Source organism: Python bivittatus, unplaced genomic scaffold (genome assembly GCF_059951505.1).
Source record: "Python bivittatus isolate LINGU-HERP-01145 unplaced genomic scaffold, Pbiv_v1 ctg000020_np1212, whole genome shotgun sequence".
NCBI lineage: Eukaryota > Metazoa > Chordata > Lepidosauria > Squamata > Pythonidae > Python > Python bivittatus.
Window position 1 is genome coordinate 113,274,310 of NW_028277030.1, and position 18,519 is coordinate 113,292,828.

At 39.1% G+C, this 18,519-nt stretch overlaps 1 protein-coding gene across 1 annotated transcript; it reads right to left on the minus strand.

Moving 5' to 3' along the window:
* Window positions 1–285: 285 nt before the first annotated feature.
* Window positions 286–16,714, minus strand: ATF3 (activating transcription factor 3). Its single transcript, XM_007425636.3, has 4 exons — window positions 16,428–16,714; window positions 9,083–9,326; window positions 8,150–8,257; window positions 286–6,753 (listed from the first exon to the last, which is right to left on the minus strand). Exons 2-4 carry the CDS (start codon window positions 9,320–9,322, stop codon window positions 6,556–6,558), a joined length of 546 nt encoding a protein of 181 aa, XP_007425698.2. The 5' UTR covers window positions 9,323–9,326; window positions 16,428–16,714; the 3' UTR covers window positions 286–6,555.
* Between the last annotated feature and the right edge of the window lie 1,805 nt (window positions 16,715–18,519).

An 18,519-nucleotide genomic window follows, 5' to 3' on the forward strand; every position in this document is an offset into this window, starting at 1 on the left:
TATCTATCTATCTATCTATCTATCTATCTATCTATCTATCTATCTATCTACCTACCTACCTACCTACCTACCTACCTACCTACATACCTACTATAGTATCTCAACACGGCTACTCATTAATCCATGATCTGAATTTGATTCTCAAAAGAATGCCTTTTTTGTATTGTCGAAGGCTTTCACGGGTGGAATACGATGGCTGGTGTGGATCTTCCGGGCTGTGTGGCCGTGTTCTGGAAGTTTTGTTTGAAACAAAACTTCCAGAACACGGCCACACAGCCCGGAAGACCCACACCAGCCAATGCCTTTTTTCGCATTAATTGTTTGGGCATAGATAGAAGAGATATTTGTTCATAAATTAGTTTGTATGAATAATAGGTGGCTCTGCTAGCAATTATTTAAACCCAAGAAGCCTGGTATTTGGGCTGATACCAGTTCAATGCCAAAAAAGTAATGATGTAGAAATGTTCCCTAAACAGATATCTTGAACTTCTAATAATTCAGTTCTACTGAATTATTCAATTCTAAAAATCTTAGCTGAATATTCGGGACGTTACACTCCTAATACATTTGGAGGACACCAGATTGAAGAAGATTCTTCTTGAGAGATCAACTGAGTAGCAGTCATGGACATTCTATTGATCACATAGTAGGAGAACCATGGCCATTAGTATTAGCTAAAGGAATTGTACATACAAAACCTTTAAAAAATATCCAGGCTAGTTGGACTGATGAATAACTGGACAGGTTGTTCCAGGTGCAGAGCATACCTTACAATAATGACATGAGTGAAGGCAACAGATGTCCAGGTAAAAAATGATGGTTACTGGCACAGAGTGTGAAGTGAGGTATGATGTAGGCATTACCATGGGCATTCAGTAAGGGTCATGCAGTGAATTGGCATGAGTTAGGACACATTGAAAAAACTCTATATAGGGATTCTACATAAATATTGGTCCTTCAAACAAGACAAATTAAGTCAAATAGGAGAAAACACACATTAGTCTTTATTATTATTATTAAAGTATCAAAACGTAAAACTTAATAAAAAACCATCTTTACTGTATTATTAACTGTTCAAATAAAAACAGATATGTGCATTCATGCACTTCTCCCATTCAAAATATCTCCTAACCACCATGAAGACCAGAATCTGGTCTTGTACGAGTTTGCATATGCCCTAGATAACAAGGGAAAATTCCACCATGGTCACATCTACAGTCATTGCAAACAGGCAAAGTTACATCAGGTGGATTTTCCCTGACATGGAGCTGTCAGATCACAGTCCTGTCCTATAAACTAGAGCATATCCTATACCCAGTCTTTCTGCCTGTTATTCTCTCAAGCAATGAAAAAATAGACTGTTGTACCATCTTGAGGCACATGCTCTCCCAACACTCAAATAAACTGATGTGCAGAAGTAGCCACAGCTAAACAAAAAATCTCTTTGACAAAGGTAGCAGTAAACATTTGGCATGCTAGTTAACAACATTTGTGTAACTTGAAGCAGCAACAGCAACATGACGCCTGCGTCATTTTAAATAGGATATCAAACACGCATAGAAAAATATTTATGGGAGAAATCTTAATTCTCTCATGAAATTTAACAAAAATCGTCTACATAACATCATACATAAAACAGCATCAGAATCTACTTTTTTTCTTTATTGTTCTGGACTGCTTTTGGAAACATCTGAAATATATGGACAGAGTAGTGGGTCTGTATATGCTTTTGGGAGGTATCATACTGTGCTAGCAGGCCATTGACTTTTATTACCGGAGAAAGGGCTTGAACTCAGGGAGCCTTTACATAAGTGGAAACTGTCTTCTACTTACAGAAGGTCTACTCCATGTCTAGATCATTAACTGAACAAAATGAAAGCAAATCCTGAGATGCTCTTCCAAAGTAGAAGAAATCTGTGTGAAAACAAGAATCGATAGGATGGCCACAAGATTTGTCAAAACAAATATATCAAATCTCCCTCTGCCCAAAGAGAAAAAGAGCAAAAGAGATTACAAGATTGACTGACATATATGCAGATTTAAATGCAGAAGTACAAATTTGGAAACCATTCCTAGAGTGTAAGGAGTAATACAATGCATCTCACTGGAGTGGGGAAGATTTGAACTAATTCCTCCATCTAGTGGCTTTGTCTGCTGCTCATGTACTAACTGGACATGGGTAATTCCCAGGTCTCTTCCCTCTTTTTTTGGTGACTCTCCCTCTTTGCACTAGCCATGGAATGGACAGTCGAAAGCTGAGGACTATTTTCACCAAAGCAAGAAATATGGTCACCCTAATGATGGAGCCTATTGGAATATTCTTCTGTGCTGTTTGCAGCACAGGCTATACGTTTCCTTCCACTTTTTGTTTTTGGATCCAGCCCACAGCATTTACACTGAGTGAAGTATGTTTTCAGAGACGACAACAAAAGTTGCAGAAGGTAAGTGCTGTATGTGTTATCATATATATCTATATGGGTGCATAGAATTATTGTTAATCATTGTTTAATAAACCCAATTAAAATTTGTTCAACAATGTTCTTGCTAGCAGTTTGCACTTATATAATACCTCTCCATAAAAAGTACAGTCACTGAATTGATATATAAAGGCCACTGGGATCTTTTGTCAAACATGGTGAGGAAAAACATTCAGAAACAGCAAAATACATTTCCTATGCAGGAAGAAAAAATAATTCTCTAAAGAGACAGAATTTGGCCCATTTCCTTGCATTTCGGTTACATGAAATATATATTTGGAACACACTATTGGACATAACAATATATCCAGCTCGCTGAAAGCATATTAAATACTTCTGTTGCAGAATTTAAAAATCAGTGTGAGATAAAACAGAAAAGTAAACTAGTCAAAACTGAGGGTCTACATTTTTGATGCTGCTGTTTGAGTATTGTATATGTATATGAATTTTAACAGAAGTAATGTTTGGATAAAGTATTCTGTTCTGCAAGCTATTTAGTCTACTGCTTCGATTCTGTCATTAAAGAAAATAGATCTCAAAGACCAAAACATGCAAATACTGTGTAACATACTTAAAAAGTTGAGCAATTTTTTTCTTTTTTTTTTAAATGTATGCCACCCTTTAAAACCACGTTTTTTCTAGGGCAGAAATTGCAGAATTAAAAACCTGAGCCTTCTAATTTAGTTTAAATTCTGGGTAGAAAATGTTTCAGAAAACATTTGAAGTTTTGCTTTATTTTTGTAATTTTGTTTTTGCATTATTTTGAAGTTTGTAAAGAAGAACGTAGGTTTTTAAAACAAACCCTTTAATTTTCCAGATATTGAGATCTAAAATGACATATCTTGCACGTTCAGCAGAGTGCAGACTTCTAGATTCTATTTTACTTCTTATTATAAAGGTGAATTGTTAAAATCTGAGACATAATATTCTTGTACTGTTTAGGAATATGATAAAAGGAGTAAGTCCAGTGCAGAGATCCTCATATGTAAAGTCTGGGAATTGTGGCTGGCCTTTTGAACAAGAAGGTATATGATATCTGGAATTAATCCTCCATTATCATCACCTCAGCATAACAATGATCGGCACTGTTGAAGCTGATCACATGGGTAGACAATTGAAGGATTGGGCACTGGGTTTTATTCCAATCAGCACTACAACTAGAAGGATCATCTATGGAAGAAATCTATTGGGAATAAGGGAGGAATCCTTGTTCAGTGACATAGTATCTGCTTCATATGCAAGAGATCCCAGATTTAACCTTCTGCATCTCAGCTTAACCAGGAGTGTGAACTTAGTGTGACACTGTTGAAGGGCAAGTTCAAGGAATACAAAAACTGTTAAGCATTGTGATCTATGACTGTGGAAGGAAGTAGGTGAATGCAGTTCCTTGGGGACAGCAAATTTCACGGTAGTATCATTAGATCAAGTTAAATATAGAAGTTAACATTGCCAGTTAAACAGACTATAATCTTTGTTGTTTGAAATTTACTATTAACTAAGAATGGGTGGATAGCATTTCAGCTGAGTGGGGGTAAAAGGATCCTTGTTTTTAGATCCAGTTTTCAATCCACAGATATTTTACCAAACAATTTTTTTTCTTTCACATTAGTGTAAAGAAACATGGAAAGATCACATGCAACATTCAGAACTGAAGTTAGGTAAGTGTTACAGTAAGTCTCTGATTCATTTTCTCATTGCATATAGAGTGCTGCAGGCTGAGAAGTACAGTGGTCAGAGAAACTTCAGGCATCCAGTAGGAACAGTAGGGCTATAAAAGACTAGGCTAACCCCTAGATGGCAGAAATGAGATAGAGCTGTCTGTATCTCTTTGCTGCTATCTAGTGATCATCCACATCTTTGCAGCCCAGATCTGGTAGCCCTAACCCAAGGAGTACAGATAGTCCTCAGTTAACGATTGCCCTGTTTAGTGATCATTCAAACTTACAACAGTACTGAAAAAGTAACTTTGTGACTGGTCATCCAACTTACAGCAGCATCATACAGTCACATGATTGCCATTTGAGAGCTTTACAGCCAGCTTCTGACAAGCAAAGTCAATGGAGAAGCCAGCAGTAAGTCACAAGTCGTGGTCACATGTCTGACTTAATGACCGCATTGCTTAGCAATAGAGTTGCCAGTCCGAATTGCAGTTGTTAAGTGAGGACTATCTGTAAAATGAATGCATTGCAGTCTATGATTTCCCATATGATTCCACAAGGCTCCAGAACTTTTTCCAAAGGGGTACCTTCCAGATGTGTTGAGGCAACTCCCAGAATACCTAGTCTGCATTGTCTTTTGATCATCCTGGCTGGGAATTCTGAGAGTTTAGCCCTTATACATCTAAAAGAATGTCCTGCAGGACAAAGAGCACTTTAAGAAGTTTAATCTAAAAGTTAACATTGCCAGTTAAACAGACTATAATCTTTGTTGTTTGAAATTTACTACTGATAGTATGGAAGGCCAATGCTAGTTTTGGGGAGTGCTCCCATACTTCTAAGAAGATCCAGATTTTATGATCAACACAACTTCAGTTCAACATGGAGCAAGACTCAGCAGCTGGCCTAAATACAACCAGTAAGCCTCCATTACTATCTTCTACTACTTGTTTATAGAATGATGAAAGAAGCATCTCCTGGGCTTGCTTTTAAGTTCTTAAGAAGCTGTCATGATTCTTGGGCTACTTCCTCATGGGCCTTCAAAGGGATACTTTTAGTAAAGAATCCCTTTAAAGTGGCTTCAAAAAACACTGCATTCCCCTGACCCACTTCTAAAAGCAAAATAACTATGTTACATCATCTCATTGGCTTTGACTATTTCCTCTGACAGTTTCACTAGATGAAAGAAGTTTCTGTGCATGTGCAAAAGCTTCTTCTAGTGCTGCCAGGAGCTGACTGGAAGTCTCTTCTGACTCATGGACCTGCCAGGCAAGGATTCAAGGCAACTAAAAACCCAGGCTCTACTGAGGAGAATTGTGTCACGTTGCCTCACTGAAAAGAATCACATTGCTTTTGTGATGTGAAGCAATCCATCAAGGCAAATCCAAACCACATAGCCGACCTTTACTTTTTTCATCTTAGCAGAGCCATAACCTTAGTCATTGGACAATTTTTCACTTAGTTAATGCCTACATATGAATTAATATATGTAAATTGCCAGCAATCACATTTTCTGGTTCTGAAAAAGATTGTGCCAAGGAAACATTTGTAAGTTGAGGATCAAGGACAAGGTGAATCACAAGTCAGAGAGAGCATTCAATTTTACATCTCTAGTGATCATACCATGGTTATATAACATTCTTTTGAATACTGCATGTGACTCATTGAGTTTTTGGAAGGGATATTCCCCCTTCTTAAACTAAGCCAGGAGTGGTAATGCTCCAACTTGATATATTGAATCTTAATCCAGTGAGAAGTTCTGCAAGACACTGAAGCCAGTCACACTGTCCCACAATCACCTCTAACTTGAGTCATCGAAAAACCCACAGAAGGGCTTTTATGAAAACATTTTTTAACAAAGTGCAGTGCTCAGGTTAAATGTTGCATTAGTTGTAGGAACACACAGCAATTCCCATTATATTGCAATGCTTTTTGGAACTGAAAGCAGCATTCTGGAAGTTGCTAACCTCTTTCTTTTGAAAGTATAAAGCAAAACAAATAAAACACAACCCAGTCTGCCTACATTTCCTACCCAGTGAGTAGAATCCTTTCAGCTTGGCAGTTCATCAGATGTGCATCCCGAGAACCCTTCTGTCCTACCAGAAACATTACAAGTGCATGCCAGCAGGAGTTTAACAAGTCTAGAGCCATATTGCTTCTAGGATAGCAAGTATGGCAGCTGGTTAAATCTGGAGCAAAGGCTGTGGCTCTCTTCCACCCAACTGAGTCTTTGCTAGCTAACGCTGAAGCTAACATAGTCCTTTCTTCTTAGCAAAGTCATGTCAGATCCATCTTCTCTTGACTAAATGGAGGCCACAAATGTTGAAATAACTTCTCTGTGGCTACTAACTTGGGGTGGCAAGTTGGTTTTTTTGATGGTAAGAAGCATGGCTAAAGAACATTGAGCACTGTCTCATCATTGTTTAGCCTTGCAAGGTTCCCTCCTTGATCTGCTGAATGAAAAGGTTCCTTTCATCCTCTGGTGTCCTACCATTCTGGGCCCGGACAATACAGGTGGGTCTATGTAGGTTGAGCATGTAGATCAAGTGCTGCTTCTCATTTTTCAGCTCTTCAATCTGAGCTTTCAGTTCTGCATTGATTGTTTCCAGTTTTTCTGATTCCTGGAAAAAAGGTATAAACATAGAAGTGGAAGCTTTAAAAATACAAGTGAAAGAAGAAGAAAAAAATCTGTAGCTTAGGGCTCATTCACATGACTATATGTGCTGGGAAATATGCTATGGAAACCCATTTTCTGTCAAGATTAAATAGGTGATTATGATTATTTCCTCTTTGTATTATTTTGCCTTTGTATGTCAGCTTCTCAATCTTTTGACCTCTATGCAGAATTCTGTAGCTAAAATTGTTCACCTCCCCCGTGTTTGGACCATCCAATACATTTTCCATATACCTTATATGCCTTCTCATTTCCTCCCATACCCCCTTTAACAAGTTATTATCTTTCCATCTTCTTACCATTTTCCCCAACATATATTTTTGTTCTTCCAACTCTATAATGCTCCATTTATTTCAATAATCTGTCTTACTTGTTTTTTTTTAAAGCCAGGTCTCCCCTCTTGAATACTACCACTTCTATTTTTAAATTTCCTTCAAGAGCCTTCTGTTTCTTGAAGTCACAGCTCCAACCCAACCAAACAAATCCCTGTTTTATGGTGCAGTGGTTCAGGTGTTAGACTGGAACTGGAAAGTCATTATAATTCACTGGAAAATTTTAGTTCAGTCACTACATCTCAACTCATAGAGCTGAGCTGGGAAAACAACTGGTGGAAGCAGTCTGAAGGAAAAGCAATATATAAATTTAATGGATAAATGATCTGTTATTATCACTCCCTTCCTCTATTTTCTGCAATTTGGTGCCCTCTATAAGTTTTTGACTACATCTCTGGGTGGCTGGGGAATATAAAAGATACAGTCCAACATGGCCAGAGAATCTCCTATTCCCTTTATTCTTTCACCACTTAGCCAAAAGACCCTGAATTTAAGATGCAGGCAGGCAGGCAGGCAGAAAGGAAGGAAGGAAATCTGCCTCTCATTTTAAAGATTAGTTACTTGGGAGAAAAAAATGTAGCCTTCCTTTCAGATAAACACAGTATTTAAAGCATCAGATCTTTGAGGTAGTGGTTTGCCTTTCTGGATTTTTTTTTTTTCCTGCTACAGCTACAACTACAGTGAGCATTTGATTAATTCTTCTGATTAAGTTTTGAAAATTGTTTAAATTTTAAGAGAAAAGATTACCCAATATTATTCAGGCTAGTAGCCTTAATCAGTTAAGCAATATCACTTCTAAAGCTTTCATGTAAGATTTTACATTTTCTTTCCAGATAATTGGTAAGCCTGAATAATTTCATCTTTAGCAACCTAAGCAATATTATGATCAATCAACAACTCACAGTGAAAACCTTCACAGTCATTTTATCAGTGAACTTTTAAGGACCTTTCACCTTACATAGATGTGTCTACATTTCCCAGATATTAACCCAGAGGTATCAGTTAACTTACTTTCTGGAGGCATTCAGTTTTTTCCTTCTTTTTGTTTCGACACTTTGCTGCTGCAATCTTGTTTCTTTCTCTCCGACGTCTTTTCCTTTCATCTTCTTCAGGTGCGCACTAATAGAATTCAAAGAGGTTAGGGCTGTTTGGTTATCAGTCAAAAGAGAAGTGGCAGGGGGTGGGGTGGGGAGAGCAAGTCTTTATGTTCCCTATGTTATAATAGCACTAAGTGTGATTTGTTCCCTGTCAACAAAATGGCTAACTGGTTAGTTCACATTTAGCCATTTTACTTTTACTTTGTATGAAAGTTGTCTGGCATATTTAGGAGATCACTGGAACATAGAAAGTTGATGTACAGTAAGTCAGAATAGCTCTGATATGTAAGAACAGCCTTGAAAAAACTTCCCTGCAGTCGCCAAATAGTGCCAAATGTATTTGAATTTATTTGATCTATTAAAGAGGGTAGATGCAAACTCTGCCCCTTATGAACCAGTGTGTGGCATCACTACTATATCATTATGATGTCATCTTTTGTTATGTAGGATAGCTACCTAAGCAGGGTTGGACCTCATTAGTTACTGTATGGGAAACCACCAGGGAATTTCAAAGCTGTAAACTAGACTGGGAAGTTAAAGTTCAATATCTACCTACCTACCTACCTACCCTGTCTGTCTGTCTGTCTGTCTGTCTCCTGGAAGAAGGCAGTGGCACACTACTTCCATCTAATCAACTGGAGTCAATTTTGATTCAAGGGAAAGTCAGCATTACATAACTTTATAATAATGAAGTTTGGCACATTCTATGATTTATCAATAATGATAATGATGATAATAATAATATTAATAATAATGATGATGATGCAGGGGGGAGACGTTCTCTGTTTTTAGAAAGCAGATTAAAAAGCCATGGTTGAACATAACATAAAAAATAAAAATAGAATACCTGTCTTTTTAAGAGAGATGTTTCACCAGATCTATCAGAAACCATGACTGTATCCAAGGTGGAGGGCATCCTGTGAGATAGGCACTTATTCTGGATGGCAAATCTTAATTCTTCTTTCACCAATGGGGTCAGATTTGTGAAGTCTTCAAAGCCCAGAGATACTGGAGGAGACAAGCATGGAATAATTGCAGAAGCGCTGACTTCTGAAGCAGACACCTGGCCCAGGTGTTGGAGCATCATTTTGCTGCATGGGAACAAGGATGATAAGAATGAATCTTTCCAAAGTTTAATGAAGCAAAAAAATATTGACTACAGCAGTCAATTCAATTAATACAGAGTTCAGAAAATCAAATACTGGATAATGATGAGATTCTGGCCCATGATTGGATATTGATAGAACAATTATATGTACACTTGCAGACCAGCATTTATTTATTTATTTATTGTATTTATATAGCCACCCATCTCAGTCTTGTGACTCTGGACGGCTTACAATGCAAAACATGAGAACAAAAAACTAATAAAACAACATTACAACAAAGCTGAGACCCTTAAAATCTATAATCCAATCAACTAATAGCCTGGCCCCAGTGCTGAGTGAAAAATCAGGTCTTCCAGACTTTTCAGAAGGCTAACAGGGTTGGGGCTGCCTGGATCTCAGGGGGGATGCTATTCCACAAGGCAGGCACTTCAACAAAGAAGGCAATCATCACCTTCACCACCACCACCACCACCACTTTAACTAGAAATTGACCTACATTTCACAAAACCATCAGGAAGCAATCTTACCATATAATATTACTGACTACAAATAACTACATTGAATAGTACTGGTTAAGGAATACTGTACACCAAAAAATGTAAGACTGAATGAGTGCTTGTGCAATAAAACTTCTTGAATTTGGACAATTCATTTCTAATTAATATCCCTGTCTCATGTTTAGATAATTAGGATCTGCACATGACATTGTCTTATACCTGTGTTGTTTACAAGTGTTAAATACACCAAATCAATAGTGAATAGTGAAATAGTTCGGTTTTTTGGAAACAATATATATCTTTCACATATATAAGTGTTCACATCTAGTTTGCCATTCTAATTATTTTCAGAAGCAACTCTTTTCTTACAGCTACACTGTGGAGATTAGAGGCAGACAGCATTGGTTTTCTGCTCACTGAAATCAAGCATCTTCCTTATACTTTATTGGAAAAAATATGTTTGGGACATATAAGGACAGAATCGTTTATTTGTCTCCTTCAGTAGATTCTGAAATCTACTTTGCATAATAACTATAATCACAGCAATATTACAATTCACAATAGATAAGCCAATTATTGCCTTTAGGCATTTATATACACAAATGCATCCAATAAGCTATTAAACAAAATTTAGTTTATGCATTATCTTTTACAGTTTCAGGTAATGGTTAGAGTTTGACAAGCCCAATTATGAACAGACACACCAATGTTAAGTCTTTTATTTAAAGTGGTATAATAGAGAGCAAATCCAAATCAGGTCCAAATTTATTTATGAAATAAAATAAAGACTCCAAGTTCTTTAATGCTTGTTTTATGTCCACACAATTTCTAGACCTTCAAGATATACACAACCAATGGTTAACACAGAAAGGACTTCCATATACTATTAAATATGTACTGTCTCTATATGGTCATGGACACATGCTTTGCTACTTGTAAAAGACATAAGTGAATTATTTATTTATAATTATAAATTTATATCAGATCATAATTATATAAATATATAAAATTATAATATAAAATATAAATTTATAAATATTTAATAATAAATACATAAAAATAAAAAATGTAAATATAAAATAAATAAAAAAGACATAAATAAACCCATAGTTATCTGTAACAGCAAAATGTACAGTAAGCATTTGACAATATATAGAGAGTGCCTACATTAATCTTTTCACTGCTGTATTTTCTGTTTAGCAATATAATGGTGTACAGACCTAACCTCAAACAAGGAAAGTAGAAAACCAAAGGATTTTTGACCTCTTGATCATCAGAGAGAAGATTTCCTGGAATTGTAATTTACATAGACTTTGAGAAAATTATGTAATTTTGCTAAGAAATTCCCTAAATCATGAGTCATGGCTCAAAAATCCTGATTCTCCTTAATCCTTTTAAGAGGCAGAAGATATTCTACTCAAACCAAGTCAACAAAGGTTTACAATGCTCAGGTTTATCATTTAAACCTTCAACTCAAATGGTAATAATAATCTGCTCCTAGCATTAGTCACAATTGTTTTAAAAAACAACTGATGTGTGAATCTTTCATTTATTATAAAAAGCATATAATTCTCGATGGAATATATAGAAAATGCATACCTGTTTCATCTTTGTAGGGATAGGAAACTGCCTTACAAAGTTCAGAAAACTGATGCTGACAACAAAGTACTGTAAAGAATGGGTAACTTTACGCAGGGACGCATGCACACACACAGGTCTCATAATTAGCTGTGGTCTATAGGTATCTCATAAGAATGTCAATTCCTGGTGTCCCATTCCTTACACTGCCATTATTTTTGGCTTTATCACAACTTGAGAGTTTGGGGAATAGCCAGGGCCTCATTACACCTATCTTGTGGTAGAGAAACAGCTGAGAATGCTGGCAACACAACAGCACTTTGGAGAGAATTACTACAACTTCAAGGCTATAGTAATCCTATCCCAACAACCACACTACATTCTCAGCTGTGTTTCAGATGGAGGATTGAGTTCAGTGATCTTTCCTCATTACTAGGTAACCAAAACTAGCTCCTCACATCTCAAACTTGGTAGAGCACCTCCTGAATCAGGGAAGAGGTCTCCAAGAGGTATTGAGTCCTGCACATTGACACTGACTTAATTGTATGTCCACTACAACCCCAAACTTCCTCATGCACAGAAGGCTGTTTGACCTTCATTATACCCCAGAGATGGAATTAAGAGATAACTATAGTATTCGATAATCTTTATACTGAATGAGCAAGAACTGGAATCTGAGTTTCTTATTTTCATTTCCAACCTTCGTTTTATATCATCTACCAGGCTTTCCTTGGCTTAGATTTACTTTACCGGTATTACCTTTATTTAAATAACTGTCATATACACTCAGCCTATAGAACTATCCAAAACAATACAGAGCCTTGTAACTGTCAAAGAAGTTACAGAAACAAACTGAATATTTTATTACATCCAGGAAACTGGATATCTCCTATGACCATTGCAAGGTAGTTGCAATCACATGAATGCATTGAATAATTATTTACAGCCGTGTCACAGTTTTACTTCCAAATTATTCTAAGTATATCTGATATACCAAACTTATGTTTTAAAATGTTAAAAGGCCCTAATCTCTTTGCCAACTGCCTCCCTTTAAACAAGGTAATGGGAAAAAAATCTCCTACTTACCACTTAACAATTAGCATTTAAATTAACATTTAATGGATGAGTCATTGGGGAATCTAGCCCACCTTCCCTGTACTGGTTAGGGGTGGTGGAAACTGTAGATCAACATATATGGGGGAGTTAAAATTGAGCAAGACTAAATGATTCAAGGATTGTCTACTCTGTACATCAAAAGTTCTTCACTTTTATCTTCATTGTGTAATGTCTTCTAATAAAAGAAACGAAATCAGCCTTCGGACTTAGGCTTATCAAAGGATCTACTCTACCATATCAGTGCATTAGAATCAACATCACAAACATGTTTTTTAATTTATTATCAAACTTTTTATTATTTGTATTTATTTACAGTACCATCAAATTATTATTTAATAAATTATTCAATTTATAGGCTGCCTGACTCCATTGTGACTCTGGATGGCATACAATATATGAAATTTAAAACAATGCAGCTGCACAAAAGGAAACATTCAGAAAAGCCAAACACAATTTCATAGATCAAGCAAACCACAAGGGGTCCATCCACCACGTACTCTAGCCCAGGGCCTGAGGAAAGAACCAATTCTTAGCACTTGTTTAAATAAGGTCAAGGTTGGGGCCGTACAAATCTCAGGGAGGATGTCATTCCAAGGATCAGGTGCTATGAGGGGTGGAGGGAATATTTATTTTTGCTCATATAGCAATAGAAAATCCTATTTTTCTCATTTCTTTCAATCTGTGTCAATTAACTCACACTGTTAAACAAAGATATTCTGAGTTTTTTCAAAGGCCCATCCAATTAAAGAAGACTAGCACGTAGGCATTCTGAGGCAAAAGATACTACATTTCTGAAACTGTGTTCTAGAGTTATAGTTCAGTAAATTCTATATACATGAAAACAAAATCACTTTCCAAGTGTATATCATGTAGCCAACATGATGCAACCGATGTGCAAGAAAGAGGTAGCACAAGTCCGGGGAAAGTGCAAGGTTGTCAGAAGGACAAAAATATTAAGGAAAAAGAGAAAGGGAATTTCCTAATGGACAGGCTCAGTGACCATGGAACGCTGCGGAGGGAAGGAGGCCAAGAGCTGGAAAACTGGGGAGAGATGGGATGGAATATCTTTGAAAAGGTGCGGCTGGTAATCGGAAAATTAACAGTCCACACTATAATATTTATTCAGGTCCCATTTCTGTTATATTTTAACATCAATAGCTCACATTTTTATTATAACCCATAAAACTGTTTGTCTCTACCATTCTCAGAAGCTTCAAAAGCTGGATCACTTTTAGCTAACTTGGTTGGCATTCAGAGTTTTAAGATAGCCTCCTGATCTGACCCTTCACCCACTTTTTTTCAATCAAAACCTAAATGTTGTTCTTAGTCAAAAATTTTGCTTTGGCTTTTTCCCTGAATATCTTCTTCCTCCCTGCTGATGCCATAAGACCTGTTAACCAAAGTTAATATTTCACAGCTATAAGATTAATTAAAGTTCATAACCATCCTGAATTGAACTTGACCTTTTAGGACTTTTACATTGCAATCTGGCACATTTATTTGCTGTTTTTAAAATTACCAGTTGTTGAGACTATGAAAGGCAATTGATATGGCACCAGAAACTGCTCACTGTGATCAGTTTTCACTAGTGTCCTCATTTACTCCTGCTTAAGTTGGAAAATTGGACAAAAGCATACTTATAGCATTTTCCTCAATAAAGCGCTGTTGTATATGCAAAAATACATACGATATTTCAGTCATGTTTTAGACTAACAATCATTTACTCCATGTACAGTAGTTTATTTTGCCACTAATAACATTATTTCAGTGAACTGGCAGAAATTCTAGGTGGACATTTACTTAAGAATAATCTCTATTGAACTGAACTGAAATCCTGAATAAATGTATTTTGACATTTTTATTTATTTGTTATTTTACTTATATATTTTTGTCTTCTAAAAATCTGTACATTTATGCTTATACATATTTTAAGAAGACAGAAAATAAACTAAGGTGCTACCAGAGCTCATTGACACTGCACACATTGGTTCTTACTTCTGAGCAAACAATACAGATTTTGCTGTAAGGTTAAAGTCTTATAAATATTTCTTATGAATTAGGAAGCTTCTTATGAAGTTCATGGGCTTGGCTCCAAGAAAGCTCACTACACTGGCTGTCTGGGCAACTACACAGACTTAACTTTAGGAGCAAATCCCATTTAATTCAGCAAGACTTACTTTTAAGCTTAGATTGGAATAAATCCTGGATTTACTAATGACTCATCTTCATATAAATAAAATTGACAGATGTAGATATTTTCCTTGTGTCCATAGGATCACTTCAGTAAAAGCAAACAATTTGCTGTTAATATTTATCTGTATCAGCTTTTCCAACTTTGGGCCCCTTGCTTATCTTCATAGTTCTTAATTTCTGGTCAACATGGCCAATAGTAAATCGATCGCTACCTCTCTCCCCTCACACAGAGACACAAAAATCTAATTCTCGAAAGTCCCAGACATCGCCTCAAACACTGCAATCCTGAAATAAACCTACAGCTGCTGGCAGAAAGCCCGCTCTGAGGTAAACATGCAAGGCTGAGCAACTTTACAGTAGTTCAAACCCAGCTGCTTTAACACCTGGAGTGAGCAGAAGCTAGACTGAGTGGTAGACCTCCGTGTGATGTAAGGGTTTCTGACTCCCAATTATTGAACAATAGCTCTTTTGAGAGCTTTGTGGTGAAAAAGAAATATTCTGAATACGGTGAACTAGTCAGTTAATCAATAGATAACAGGAGAAGGAAATGTCTGCCCACCCAGATCAAAAAATGAAGGAAACCTTAAGGTAACCAGGGATTAATTTCTGAAGTGAAAAAGTTAACATTCTTTTGTATCTGGTGCTAGGACTCTTTCATTATAGATTATTAATTTTGCATCTGCCTCTGGTTGGTAAGTCACAGGTTTTTTTCAGGAAAGCACAGATACGCATACGCGCAGGAAAATCCACACACCTGAAAAGCACCTTTCCCTGCTTTATAATATTGCGTCTAAAAACAAAACTGACAGTTCAAACCGGAGCATCCTGCGCAGAGCAGCAGCCGCGCTCGCAACCGCCCAGCTCGCCACCTACCGATAACCGAAGGTATCACCAGCCAACAAAGTTAAAACTTTGAATCTTGCCGTCGCGCTTCCCACAGCTTACTGTAACCGAGCGAGTGATACGGTCATTTGATTATTATCGAGTCTGAGAGACTATCGAAAAACTTGTTGGAAATGACAAGTTGGGGATGACCTTAAACAAATAGCCGCAATAACTTTTTCTATGCGCTGTTTTTTACACAGATGATCTATCTCGGAATGTCAAGTTGGACCTGTAGCGTCTGGACCGCGCGGTAAGGAGAAAGGTGGTTTCTCTCATCCGACCCGTCCCCCAGGAAGAGCACCCTGGCGATCGGCAGAATTGTAAAACAGCAACCAGCGAAGCGCCAGAACTGCTAACAAGGAAGCGAAACGGGAGTTTCTCTTTCTTAGGCGTGCCTAAGTGAGCGCTCAAAGTTTCTTTCGGATGAATGAACTTTTACTTTCAGTTGGTCTGATTTCAAAGGGAAAGAGAAATTGCCTGATGGGGGGGTTTTTTGTAGTTTTGTTTTGTTTTGAATTGTTTTCAGCTCGCCAGTTCTGCAAAAGCGAAATATCTTTAATTTCTTTGATCATAACTTTTTTCCGTCTTCGTCCTCCCCAACGCGCCAGAAAAACCCCACCGCATCATTAGGTGAACGAAAGAGATGGAAGGACGGATACACACGTATTTAGAACCGCGAGTTTCTACGCACTTTCCCCCCCTTTACATATAAAACCACAACAGCTAGACAAAGAGCAAAGACCTTTTTTTTTTTCCCCTGGACTTTACCCCTTCGTTTGCCCCACTCCTCCCTGGTGTCTCGCTCGCTCCCTACCTGCTTACTCCACTTCTTCTACGTGCCTTCCTTCTTCGCAGCGAAGAACTACACAGAAAGTGAAACAGCAAACGCAGGGAAATGCGAACTCGCAACAGCGGGAGCGGAGTTTACGAAATGAGTGCTGTGGGGACTCCAGTCAAAGCAGGATGGGTGCCGCCGCTCCCTGATACTGGATGGCAGCAGCGATCGCCGCCGCGACTCGCTGGCTCTGAGCGCCTCTCCGAACCTCTGGCTCCCCGCGCGGTTGCATCACCCCCTTTATATAGCCAGCGGACAGCGCTGGTATTTACTCTGCCCGCCAGTCCAGGGTGATGTCATGCTATTAAAAGACTCCTCCGGGAGAGCGGGCCAGGGGGGAGGAGCCGCGGCCGCGGGGGCGGGGCCTCCGAGTGACGCAAGCGCCCAGTTCACGCTCCCGAAGAGGCCGGCGGCGCGGCCAGGTGGTGGGCCGCCGGCCAGAGGCGAGCACCCTTCGCGGCGGCAGGGTCGCTCCGGGAGCCAATGGCGCTCAAGCCAGCGCATGACTCCAGATCGGTGGCATCTCCCCGCAAAGCGGGACCGAGGAGCGGGGGGGGGAGGCCGGCGGGCGGGCGAGCTCGGAGGGGCGGGGGTCGTCGTCGTCTTCTTCAGCTGGGCGGCCGAAGGGAAGTCCCGCAGTTGATGCTTTGTCATTTTGTGGCGCTACTTAAAGGACTGGCGGTGACTGTCGCTTCCTCCTTTTGGGTCCCTGGCTGCAGGCTGGGTGTTTGCGCGAAGGAGAGACATTAAGGAGATCATCCCCACCACCATTATCAAGCAATAAGGCATCTTCGTTCTCCTAGAGATTCGCCGGTTGTCGTATAGGGGGTGGCGGCGGCGTGTGCAATAAAATCCTGCACCTGGGATGAAAAGCCACACTTTTCAGGCACAACTAACGAGTCATCCCCGCGCCAGCCCTAAGAAAATATTTTGTGAAGCAGCAGACGAGAAACTCGAGTCAGAGGGACAACTGAGTGGAAGCGAGTGCGTGGTAATGTCCACTCTACAGCTACGACCAGGCCAAATTGTTAAAATAAAACCATTTTAAAGCCTCCGGCTCTCTCTCTTTACCCAGATTCGATTGTTCCCCCCCCCCGCAAATTCTTCCCAATAATTTTCCAACTTGCCTTTCCTACCATATGAAAAGACCCTTCCCCACGTACCTTCCTTTTAATGTAATACCTATATCTTGTCTGATTTTATTGTAAGATGTTCGCACATAAAAAACCCTCCGGCTAAGCCCGCCTTTGAGTCCTGAAGAAAGTCAAGGCTGCAGCCGAATCCTTTCCTATTTGTTCATGAAGTCCAACAATCGTAACGGGACTCGCAGTCCCTCGGCATTGCAGCAAAAACCTCGGCGCACCATTCTCAAAAGAAAAGCCATTTATCTCGATCTGGATGAACACCTGTCACCGTCTTAGTTCATCCCCTTCCAGGCATTTTCTAAAAACAAGATTCTCGTTCGAGAATATTTGAGCGACCTGCTTCGAAAAGCACGTGGACGTGACCCCCCCCCCCCCCCGCTCCTTCCAAAGAAGTTTCTACCCAGCTCCTGGAGGTGGGGAGAGCGGCACGAGGAAGATGGTTTCGATACTTTTCCTCTGCATTTTCTTGCACCACTACGAGAATAACCGAGGCCGCAGGCTGGCTGGAAGCGATGCTCTGACGTATTTCCGTCGGAGAGGAGGAAAAAGCGCGTGCAGGTAGAAACGTACCTCGTGGGAACTCCGGCAAAAGTTCTCCTGGGGAGGTTTTCGCGCATCCTTCCTCCTCTTTCCTCATTCGCTGGGTGCGCTCGCTTAATGCAGCTTACTGCTGGGTAACTCTGCTTCAAAAACGGGAACATTCCTCCTGGACCCCATATTTTATTTTCAAAGTGGATACCACAAGGTAGTCTTCCCCAGATTTAAACTGAGCACCGGCATTCCTATGCTTGATTCCAAGAGGATACACTCGAGAGTAATCAGCTAAAGCCCTCCAAAACACACGAAGGCTAGCTCCAGATATTAATCATACTTAGAGTAGACCCTTTCAAATGAAAGAGACATAAGCTGGTTTTGATTGACTTAAG